The 12,312-nt window shown below is 46.3% G+C and overlaps 1 protein-coding gene across 1 annotated transcript in view; it reads left to right on the plus strand.

The window, feature by feature from the left end:
• The first annotated feature begins 7,054 nt into the window (after positions 1-7,054).
• RASSF3 (Ras association domain family member 3) overlaps positions 7,055-12,312 on the plus strand; it is a 49,903-nt gene continuing 44,645 nt past the window's right edge. The window contains exon 1 of the mRNA XM_082499528.1: positions 7,055-7,352. Coding sequence (XP_082355654.1) covers positions 7,224-7,352 — 129 coding nt within the window. The 5' untranslated portion in view covers positions 7,055-7,223. The remainder of the gene's footprint in view (positions 7,353-12,312) is intronic.

The following is a 12,312-nucleotide window of genomic DNA, read 5'->3' on the forward strand; positions in this document are numbered from 1 at the left end:
AAGCAGCTCTACGGCTTACCCTGGCAAGATGAGGGTGCTTACAGAGAATTAGATGACAGCACTCTCAGGCCTCTGAGCTTCCTTCACGCCAACCTTAACTTACACTTAACATCTGCCTATTCGTGTCAATGGGACTGTGCGAGTAAGGATGAATTCTTCACCTGTTCATTGAGTCGGGGCTTTGGGGCTACATCTGGGTGCTGACAGACTTGCGATCTGACATTGTTAGGGCCGGCTACAGCATAAGCCAAGAAGGCCATTGCTCCAGGGAACAGATTGCCAGATGTAATGTGGCTCTCAGCTTTGAACTCTTACTGCTGCTGATCTGTCTGTGCCGCGGAAATCCAGCCCTTGGAATGAGAGTGAGGGGCAGGGCAAGACTCACTTCGGTACGTTTGCACAGCTCTTTGAAACCTGCTGATTAAACGTATGACAGACATGCGAAATATTTGTTCATCATTTTTGTTGTAAAATCTACCTTTTCTTATCTGTGACAAGAACGTATCTGTTTAATAATGCAGTTTATAGTCAACTACTGGCAAATGCATCTGTTTTGGAGAGCATTTCTGCCTAATTGGGATGCAAATACCCTGAAGAAAAATGCACAGAGTAGAGGATTGCTTTATGAGCTTTATCCAAATCCTTTCAAAGGCAATGGGAGTCTTTCAGTCAGTCCCAGTGGGTTTTGGGCAGGATGTGGGAAGGTTGGTGCTCACATGGCATGACGAGGCCAGACTCCATGGCAGTGGCTTCAAACTGCAGAAATACTTCCTTGGTGAAGGCTGTACTTATAGCCTTACACTGGCCAATCCTGAGTCATCTTGCTAAGCTGGATTGACAACACTCACATCTTTTTCGAGTTAAAAGGGGGTATTGCTTGAATATTCTGAGAAACTGTCAAACTCTAACCCAGGGATGATGGTAATTCCAAGACTGTCAGGAAGGGTACAGTTTTATCTCTATAGTTTTAGGTTGGAACCAAGGTAAAGTCCTCAATCCTCCAAACTGTGTGCATGTTTAAAATTCTGTGTAGCTCTATTGATCTCTGTACGACTGTGCGTGTGGGTACGTGGCCGCATGTTTGCAGCATCGTAAAAGAGGAGACAAGCATGATCTCCTCTTTCCGTGCCCTTTTTATCTCCCTTTGAAATAATGTAGGTCTGACTGCTCGGCACACGACCCCAAGATGGTATGAGGGAGGTGAACTTGCTCTGGGTTCTCTTATCTCTGACCAGTCTGAGTATGGTAGATGATGACCACAGATGTGGTGTGTGACTGCAAGTGTGTGAACATGTGAGTAAGAAAACATGGGTTATTTTTAGTTTCCAGGTATCCCTTTCATTTTGAGGATTTTGGATGAAAGAGTTGCACTAAGGCGACTTAAGGGTCAGGCAGAATTAAGAATTTCAGGAACTGGAAGAGGATTCCTGATAATGCTGTCTAAGGTTGCATCTGCTGTAGCATAGCAATTACATGTCCCCATGGCATTTCTTCACCAGGAGATGGAGAGAGGCTGTTTAGCTGCTGCTGTTTGTTTTCAGTCTGCACTCATGTGCCTGTGTGGCTGGAATGACCTTGTTTGAATTAACAAGTCACTGAGTATGAATCAAAGGGTAATTGTCATTGCTGCCAGTGGTACTAAACAGACCTGAGCTATTAATTCAAGACAAATGGGAGAAATGAGTAAACAGAAAGTTTACTGGTGTAAGGAAACTACAAGCCTGAGTGGATGTTCTGTGTTGGTTGTATTTCAACTTTATTGCTTTGCTTTGATGGTTTGAAATTACCACTGTTTTCAGCTAGAATGTAGAAAAAACTAAAGCCACATGATTTCTGAATTATTTTTTTCTGATTTTAAAGTGTCAGTCTGTTAAAACTGACTTTTCTTCCTCTGCAACTTGTTTGGGGGAAGTCTTTGCTATACAGCCATAATTTGCATAATGAACATCATGGAATAATTACATTTCCCTGTAAATATGTTACAAATAAGCCAAATCCAATGTTCTATTAGACATGAACTCTTTTTGGATTTCAGTCCTAAGCATATCTTAAGATCTAGTATGTCCTATAGGGACTAATCGTGGGTAAAGCTATGTCCATGGTCAAGCCTTTACAGAATCAGGGTTGACACTTGCAAAGATGTGTGAAGGTGGAAAATAAGAGGGAGAGAGCAAACTGCAGGACTCCAGAAGTGACCAGATGAGTTTCTGAAGCAGAAAGGGGCTGGGAACATCTTGCAAACTTATAGCAATTATAAATACTGCTAGGATCGCTAATGAAACTCTTCCTGCACAACACTGGTGACACCAGGGGACACTAATGTAGGTTTAGAGGGATGTAAGGAAGTTTATTCCCTGCGCTGACCCCTTGCTTCCCACAGCCCACATCCTGCTTCTCTTCCCTGCTCCGACCCCGCCGGACGCTGCCCGGGCTGCAGGGCTGCCACAGGTCCTGCCTGCCAGAGCATGTCAGCACCCTTGGAGGGTTTCCCCCAGAGGGAACTGAAGTCAGGGGAGGTAGGAAAGGAGCAATCTGTTGACTGTTCTCTTGAGATCTCCATATTACTGTTTTTATTTTAATAGAAATATAACCTTAATTGCTGCAGGACTCTCCAGGACCATGCCCTGTCTTGCTTTTCTGCTCCTTTGACTCAGTGCCTTCTGATGTAGTCTCGCAAAAATCTGGAGAAAAGACCAAGGCTTGTGCGTAGACCTGAGCATCTTGGTCCGGGGGCTCAAAGCAGCATTCCTGGCTGAGTGGATGTTTAGTAGCTTTCCCGTTTTAATGAGTCCTCCCAGTTTCTATGTCAGAGGGCTGAGGGGATGTTTTAGAAACATGTAAACATCATGCAGTTGCTGATGGAGTTAATGTAAACGCTATAGGATGTTTTATCAGTTGTCCTTTTGTTTAGTCTGGGAGGCAGAAGAATTGGGGGAACACAGAGAGTCCTCAAATACCCAAAAAGTTCCTATAAAAAACAGCGATGGACTGCTCTCCCTCTATTTCTTTGCAAATGGGCAAGGACAAAGATTTAAAACGTGATGTTAAGAAACTTTGTAACTCAATAAATAACTTAAACACTGGAAGGGATGATCTGTGGGGGAGATGTTACGCTACTATACTGTGTTTCAGGAGTGGGTTAGCTGAAGGTCTGTTAGAAATGATGTAAAGATGGCTCTTCTTCAGAACAGGGGATGAATTTACTGAACTACCACTTGTAATCCTGGTCAACCGTACTTTCCTGTGGTATTGTGATCACTTCAATAAAGTGATATTTTAATACAAAAAACAAATGAAGCTGCAGGACCTTGTGAAGCAGTCTACCTGTATGAAATTCGATGTCTGATTCTAAGAGTTATTTCAGTTACGGTAGCGAAAGTCCTCATCCTTGCCAGATTCATAAAACTATTCGCACCTGTTTTGCCATTTAGGAAATTCAGCTTTAATTTCCATTTTTCTGGAAGCTATGCCTGATGATTCATTTCTCTGAACTGACTCTCCAAAACCACAAAGTGATTTAAAGCTGAATTTTATCCTTGAATGTAACAGTGATTTTACATATTGTTTTTCCCCGTACAGAACAGAAAGCTGTATGTGACACAGGTTATCTGTGATTGCTTTTTATTAATATTTTATTCATGAGACTCCTGCTTTGGAACACAGAGTACCCATTACTATTTTTGGTTGTGTTACTTGGGTCACCACTTTTAACTGGCTTGAATGGGCTATCGTTTAAAAACATTCTGAAATTCTACCTGTGTCATCAAGCTTTAATAAAAAACCAAAACCGTTTCTTCTCTTTTTCTTCACAGGTGCATTTGTAGCACTACTTGCTACGTGAACTTAACTGTTCACTTAAAAAGAAAGCATCTCCTTGCCAGTTGCCTGTGTGATCATATGAACACTGATTGCCAGCTTCATTTCTCACTGGGCTGAATTATTTCTTGGAAGGGCTGACTGAGAGCCTCTATGGTGCTTGTCGATGTTTTAGATCTCTCTCCTGTGCCACATTCCTTGGCTTTTAACTTCATTATTTTACCCTAATGCTTCAATAATTCTACTTAAGAACAAGTATGCTTTCAAAAAGCTTATTACTAACTTTATCTTGAGACGTGGCTGTTGTTGTTTTTATTCTGCAGTGTGAGGGTTTTGTGCTGACTCTTTAAGAGGCCTGTCAGAGTGAACCAAACATAATGCAAGGCTGGTAGTGCACAGGTTTCAATGCAGTACCTAACAAAGCCTTGGATGAAGACGTCATCTTGACGTAAGATCAAGAAGTCAATTTGAGAAGGTGGAAAAGTACTTGTCTGGAGACAGAGACCTTAAAAATATGAACAGAGAGTAGCCTGGGAACAGTGAAATCCACAGGGGTACCAATTCATCTTTAAGTATCAGCCTTGCAAAATATTTGATAGGATTTGGGTATGTTATTTGCAAGCACCAAGCAAATCAAAATTGAAAGGCAACACATCTGTTTGTACCTTTGTGTGAATTGGTTGATTCAGTGTCACGTCTGAAAAAAATTAAAGTAAAAAATCACTGTTAAATTAAAAATTAAAAATCAAAGAAGAAAATTGCTGTCAAAATTAGTAGGCTTAAAACCAGAGCTATAGTTGTGGAGTGAACTCATATTGGAAGACATATCACAAAGAACTTAGACATATTTTCTCCATTGTTCTTTGTTGCAGCAGGAGAAAACAATACTGTAAATCTTTCGGTGTTACGAATCTAAATCATGTCTGACAGACAAGGTGAATGCCATGCCTTGCTGCCAGTGAACATATAAACTTGAGCCCAGGACTTGCAACTGTTCTTGCACAGATTGACCTGAGCTCTCTTGCAGCAGCTTATTGTCTAAATGATCATCTTTGCCAGCCTGATGGTCCACCCACATGCTATCAGATTTGAGGCTGTGGCCAAGCAAACAAACTATGCACACAGTGCCCTTTGTTGCTGGGGAATCTGTCAAGTGTGCCAGCCAATTAAATTTAAAAACACTTTTGTAGTTTGAAAACACAAATCCATTTTTGTAGCACACCTGAGTCACTTAAAAACCTTCACCTTAATCATAGTCCATGATTATGGTGATCATGGTCCCTGGCGTTATATCCAAAAGCTTTGTAAACTGAAGTTGCTGGGTCTTGGATGGGTTCAGAGGCAAGCCCAGCAGATCTCTGGTGGGACTTCATTTTGGCATGGGGCTGGTCTTGGTGAGCCATGTAACACAAGGCTCATTTGTCTAAAGCAAGCATTTTAATACAGTTTAGTTGCATTCAAGTAACTTCGCATTCAACTTAAAGCTATCTTGAATACCATGGGGTTTTACAGTGTCAACAAGTAGGGTCAAGATCCGACACATTCACATCTACATTGTTAGACTCATTTATTTGTTTTTAAAAGCTATGCAACCTTCTAATCTGCCAGATGCCAAAACTCCATACAAAAATCTGGGAGAATCAGAGTGGACGGGAAAGTAAGGATTTAATACCTCCTGAGCTGATTAACTGGTTTTAGTTCTCAGTGTGAGCTGGTTTGCTGGTGTTGAGGTGACTTTATCAGTATGCACAGCATACTTGTTAAAGAATTTCACCAGACTGTGCGTACCCCTAAGTTTGCTTTATTAACAACTCAGAGTTGGGCCATGATGAAATTCTGTAACAATACCGGTGTGGGAAGAGCACCTAACTGGCAGAAACAGACCCAGTCTCTACTTGGATGAGGAGATAGGAACAGCCACACATAGCAAATGAGGAGTTTGTGAGGGGGCCAGTGAGATGGGCATGGGGAAGAAGGAAAGCAGACGTCAGCTAACGGCATCCCAGAGACATCTGTACCCAAGCCCTGAGACCACAGGATTTGATACATTGCCTTAGACTGTGGCTTGGTAAACAGGCAGCTTCAAATCTGTTTAATCTAAGGCTGTGCTGTTGCTGAAAGGTGTAGCCTGCCCTCCTTCCTGATCCCCACAGCCCCGTCTCCCGGGGTTTGCTCCGGCTGGGGTGACTCACTTCCCCCCGTGGGACCACTGCCGTGGCACGGGGACGGCAGCAACGCCGGGCTGAGGGCGTGCAGGAAAGGCAAGGCTGCTTTTTCGGGCAGCTGCACAGCCTTAGGAAGCCGTACCTTAAACCCAGTATCCTGTCTGTGACAGTGACCAGCCCTAGATAAATTAAGGGAAGACATGAGAAACTCTGAAGCAGGTAATTACGGAGCGACTTGGCCTTCAGGCATTGTCTGTCATTTCCCTCATTAATAACGAGGTTGATGCACGCCCTGCGTCTTATCAGAACTTCTGTGCTTTTAAATATGTTTCCTAGTTGCAGCTCTGGATCTTCTTGCTATCTGTACACATATCTAATCTCTGCCGAGTCTTCACAAGCCTGGCTCCTCGTTACCTCCTGGGGCCACGAATTCCATTGACTTAATAGCCCGCGGGCGCGATGGCGGGCGGGGAGGCCGGGGACCGCCACCCCCGGCAGCTGCGGCGATTCAGGGTTGTCACTGCTCAGCACGACTGGGTCTGCTACCGGCTGCAAAGCTGAAATTCAAGGATTACTGGAAGAACAAAGCAGGAAAGGCTTCCAATTATTTTGCCGTTGGTTATTTTCTAATAACTTTGCTCTTAGAGGCGCGCAGGAGAGTGAAAGCGGGCAATTAGTTAAGGGAGACTTTGGGAACTTCTTTCTTTACCAAGCCCCCCCGCCGCAACTGCCTCGTTGCAATGAACGGACGGACGGACGGACGGACGGACGGGGGTGCCGAGGTACCAGCCCCGAGGCCGGGAGGAGGGTCGGTAACTCCATCCCACGCCCGTCCTTTGATTTTCCACCTCATCCCCCCGTCGCCGCCCGGCGGCCGTCGGGTCCCGGCACCCGGCTGTGTGCTCGCCGTGCCGGCGAGCCCCCCCCCCCCCCGTGTTTCGGGGGGCGGGAAGCGCTGGGCCGCCGCCGCCTCCCGCCCTCCCCCGCCCCTCACCTGCTGTCCGGGGCGGGCGGGGCTCGGGTGGCCGCGGCGCGGCGCGGCCCGCGGAAACTTGTGCGGCAGGAAGGGGGAGCGGAGGGCGGGAGCAGGAGTCGCTGGAGTCAGCGGCTCCTCCTCCTCCTGCGCCCCGGGCCCGGCGGCGCTGGGAGAGGAGCGGAGCGGCAGCGGCGGGGCCCCATGCGGCGGCCGGGACGGCGCTCTCCGCCGCCCGGCCCCAGCACCACCGCCACTAGCCGCCGCCGATGACCTGGACCAGCAGCATGAGCAGCGGCTACAGCAGCCTGGAGGAGGAGGAGTCCGAGGAGTTCTTCTTCACCGCCCGCACCTCCTTCTTCAGGAGGCCGCCGGGCAAGACCCGGGCCGCCCCGCAAGTAAGTGCCGTGCGCCGGGCTGAGGGGCGGCCTCGCTCCGCGGGGCAGCAGCCGCCGGGCCGGGCTAGACCGGCTCCTTCCTTCCCTCCGGCCTCGGCCTCCACGTGTCCGCCGCCCCTTCCCCCACGGGGAACCACCCCGGGAGGGAGCGGAGAGGAGGTGGCGGGCGAGGGCTTCCCTCCCCGGGCTCCGAGCGGGGCTCCGAGGGGGCTCCCGGCCTGACCCGGTAGCCGGCCTGAGGGAGTCAGGCTGCAGGGCTGCCCTCCCACCCCCCGCTCCCCCGGAGTTCGGCGGATTGGGGATGTGATTAAAAAAACTCACATGTTTCTGTGGTGAGTAACCGTGGTATCAGCCCTGCTATCGGCTGTGCGGGCGGCTCTCCGCCGGGGGCCGGCAGGGTCTGCCTCTTCACTCCTCTCAGAGCTCCTTGCGAGGGGAATGACAGCCTCTTCAGCTGTTCTGTTGGCAGAGGAAGGCCCTCAGAAGTGTTTGAGTGTCTTGATTTCAGCGTTCAAGCTCAGGAGATCAACTGCAAGTGGGCTTTGAAGTGAAGAACTCATTAAAAAACAAAGCAAAACCCCCAAACTAAGCTCTTTGGCGGTCAGCATTGAAATTTCAGCGGAGGACCTACAGGGCTGCAGGCAGAGGGGAGAAGTGTTGGTGGGTTGAGGAGGCCTTGCCTTAACAAAACCAGTCCCTCTCTCCTAGGAGCACAACTCTTGTCAGGGGTACAAAATGGAACAGTCCTTGTCCGATCCAGAGCTGTCGTTAAACCCTATAGGCTAAAGGACATGTTTCTTTAGTGAAGCAGTCCAGCCCCTCTCGTTTTTCTCTCCCCCCAGAAGTGCAGGATCTCTTTCTAGAGGTGGTTTGTATCTTTGGAAACTATAAGCTGGCGAGCCTGTTATGTTTATGCTAGCTCTTCTTCCCCTTCTCCCACCAGTGTCTGTGGCTTCTCTCTCTTCAGCGCCTGTTTCTTGGTACAACCTTCTGGTGTTTTTTCCCCACTGCACTTTGGTGTCGATATAACCAGGTCTCCATAGCAGCAGTAATAAACTTCATTGTCACAGCCTGGATACCTTGGGTGTCCTCTGGCCCACTCGTGGGGCTTGTCAAGGCCCATGGTTCGTTGCCCACAGCTGTTCCTCTAGGCTATGTTGTGCTGCAGAAAGCCAACCCTGGTTTCTGTTTCTCCGAGGTTCTCCATCTGTTATGCCCTGTTTGTGATTTACTTAAAACTTGAGCCCTCGAACTGCCCCTCAGGAAACTCCTGCTCCCGTTCAAGGAAGTGCACAGAGCTTTCTCAAGATTTGGCTTCCTTTGCAAAGTTTGGCAGGGAGCCTGGCCGCACCCTCTCCCTACACCTGAGCTTGGGCACCTTGTGCAAATAGGCTGGAACCAGCTTTTTATCAGGTCATGGCTGCTTCCCCTGGGTGCTTCTTGCTGCACACCTCCTCAGAAGTCATCTTTTTCTCATCCATCTTGAGTTGCAGACTCCCACTAACCTGAGGGACTCTGGAAGTTGATGAGTCCTGCTGAGTGCCCTTGAACTTCATCTGCTAACCTATTTGTCTGGTGTTTGCTGCCACCAGGCCCTTAGAGAGGAGGACCATGGTGTGACGTTACTGTGCGAACAGATAGCTACCTGCTGTCAGGCTGATTTGTAGCTGCTGTGTCATAAGATGTGAGAAGTCCCAGGTCTTGATTCAGATCTTAAACACATATGTGTGTCTTTATAATGCTGTTGTATGAGTTGTCTTACTAAATACTAGTTGTGTAAGTAGTAAGTTGTGCAAGCGCGTAAATCGCTCTGTGTGATGTTAATGTTTCCAAGCAAGGGGGGGGGTGGGGTGGAGTGGAAAAAAACCCTAAAATTTGATATTGTGCTCCAGTAATGGTTCCCAAAAGAATAGTGCAGTGAGGTGCTGCAGGGTACATGTTTTAGGAGCCTGGAACAAATTCATCTGTATTGCTGACTCTGCAGCATCAGAAACACTCAGCTAATGTTTCTAGTCATAAAGTTATTACCAGTTGCTCTGAGCTGCTGAGTTATAAAGAAAAAAAAATCCCCAAACAATGCTGAATGTAGATTTCAACAGTCATGTGGCCAGTAAGAGTGAGTTTCCCCTTCCAGCAATAACAATCATAATAAGCCTCTTTGTACGGATGAGGATGTTACTTTTGGTTTGTATTTGAGGTTTAGTCAAAAAATGCATACTATGTCCCCTTGAGCGAAGAGAAAAGAGGGGAGCTGTTAGTTATTGTTTCTGTGTCTTTTTCAACTATACAGATATTAAGTTCTGCAGTGTGGCTTTCTTTTCTTGTAGAAGACTTAAGTGCTGGCAATTACTTTTATCCCTCTGTCTTAGCTCCCTCTGCCTCCTTTCTCAGAAATGAGTTAGAGCGTTTGGCTTGCAGCTGTGCATGCAGAAAAACTCAGTAGTAGCATTTGGACTTGTTTTGTATGGATTTCTAAAGAAAAAAAGGAATTTAAGTAGCTGAATGAATTTTTGTCTTCCATTTAATGGGGCGGGGATGGGCTTACTTATGTACCTCAGTTTCTGCAGCTAAGACAGGGTAAATGGATTGATACCAATTCTGGTGTAAAAACCTTGTGCTTGTATATTTGGGCTTTGCCTAAGATGCCTGATCTTCTGTAGAGTGGTTAAAGATTTGTCTCTTACTCTCTATATACCCCTTCTAAAAAAAATATAAAAAAATCGAAGCATAAAAACCATTACAGCATATGACAGGCAGCATGGTGTTTTTGGGCCAAGCAGTGGTCCTGAAGTGATTTCTTAAGCAAGAAATACTTTAATCTGAGGACAATGTGCACAAAATGCAGGTTGCTTTTTGCTGTGTTGTTGATAGTGAAAGTTCAGCTTTATTTAAGGTTTCATACCTTGTGTGGCTGTTGTAAAATCTAAGTATCAGAGGCTAGATAAGCTCAGTGTGGCTGTTTCATGTTGGCAATGACTCATTTAATAAATGAAAAAGGAGGAACTGTAAGTATTTTTGTCCTGCCAGTGTGACTACTCATGTGAGGTAAAGTTATCCATGTGCATAGGCTTTTGCAAGATCAGACCCGTGCTTCTGTATGATCAAGCTTTTGGAAATTGTCCATTCCCTGTAGAGAAAATACCAAAAGAAGATGTTTTGCAAACTTTTGAAAGCTGACCCCTTTCTCTCCCCCTCTCTTACCGCCATCCCCGTCCTTTCAGGAAAAGTGAAAACAGTCATGCCTGCTCCTGCAAGCCCTACCATATGTAGGAGGGATACACATCTTCCTGTGTGTTTTCTACGCTTCTCTTCTACGCACCAGTTCCCTGTATTCTCCCACTTTGGACAGGGTTGATGTAAATCCTCACAATAGTTCTCCTTTCTCAGGCGGCTTGATGGGTAGTGACTTTTCAAGGGTTGTGTTTGGCGTCTGGGTTAGTTCCCAGCCTTGCTAAGCTCCTGTCTTCCGTGAGGATCACTGCAAGCACCTGGGGACATCCCTGTGCTTGGTTCTGCCTGTTCTGCATTTTGATGTCCCCTTTCACTGTAACTGTAAGGGTTAGAAACATGAGAAGAAGCTATGGGCAAGATCTTTCCGTCTCTCTGCCCCTCTCTCTGCCCTTACATGTGAGCGGTCTGTGAGAGAGGACACCATTGTGCTCGGGGAATCGCTGCTTCAGAAGCTGGCGGTGCTGTGAAAATCATGGGTCCCAGTTGTTAGAAGAGGGCAAATCCTGCAGCTTGTATTTGGCATCCGAATCGTGACTAGTTAGCATGCAAAATGTGAGAGAACTCTGCTTGATGTCTAGTGCAATATAGCTTGGAGACAGAGAGTTTAACACTTGGATGCTGCTCTGCTCTTTAAAGAAAAAAGCGACTGTGTGTTTATGCTGTTTTTCACCATTTCACGTAGGGCTTTGTGGGAGTGCTTGCAAGAAAAATGCAACTGCTTCTGTTGGCAGTTTCCAGAAATGCATGCTTTCCTCCTGCACCCAAGAACATGCTAGTTGCCTCGCTGTCAATGCTGGTACTTCCCTGTCTGAAGTCTGATTTCTCCCTCTCTGTTCCTCTTACTGGTCTCGGTCTTCACAGCTTCCAGACCTTCTGTCTTTGTTCCTTCCCCTGCACCCACATCTGGTGCCCCCTGCCATGACATTGTGTTTATGGCCGCCTTTTCTGCACGTCAGTGGACTTTGCAGGTGTGGTAATGGAGGTGGGAAAGGAAATTTGTAAAAAATCTGGAAATGGAAAGCGGATATAAAAGAGCAGAGGAGGTGTGAAGCGGAGAGGCAAAAGGCAGAGGGCGAAAGTCCCATCCGTAACTAGCCCTGGTGAGGTAACCAGCCATCTCTCACTGTCGGAAGAGGTTTGCAGGGAAAAATGTAGCAATTTTTTAATTTTTTTTTTTAATGGGTGAGCTGGCAGAAGCGTAAAAAAGACAAGCTTCTGGGTGCAGAAGCCCTTTTTTAGGTCTGTTCCATGTGAATTTGCACAGTGGGTCAAGGCATTTCATTGAGAGGAAGAGAGACAAAAAAAGCATTTTATGTGGGAAGAAAATGGTTCCTAGGGGTAAAATGCAATTTGTAACTGCTCAAGTCTAGTTAGGATGGCTTTGTGTCACTAGTGTCCGTTATTAATAAGTTTCACGTTGTTTGGCCATTACAACTCTTCCTGGGTTTCCTTTCAGTAACATTCCCTAGGGAAAATGGCCCTCCTGACTAGCAGAACAAATGAGGTTTCTAATTATAGCCTTGCTTTGGAGCTGAAAAGTTTAGGTTTGTGTTTGACGTGTTGTCATGAAACTTATTTTAAAAAAAAAAAAACAAAAAAACCCAACTAAAAATATCCAGTAATGTTTCATTCTTTTTTTTTTTTTTTAATCCATTTGGCAGTCAGTGAATATTATGGGATAAACATCGTCGCAACTAAAATACTTGAAAGTTAAGAGTTTAAGGAATGA

Source organism: Vanellus vanellus (assembly GCF_965231255.1).
Source record: "Vanellus vanellus genome assembly, chromosome: 1".
NCBI classification, from domain to species: domain Eukaryota; kingdom Metazoa; phylum Chordata; class Aves; order Charadriiformes; family Charadriidae; genus Vanellus; species Vanellus vanellus.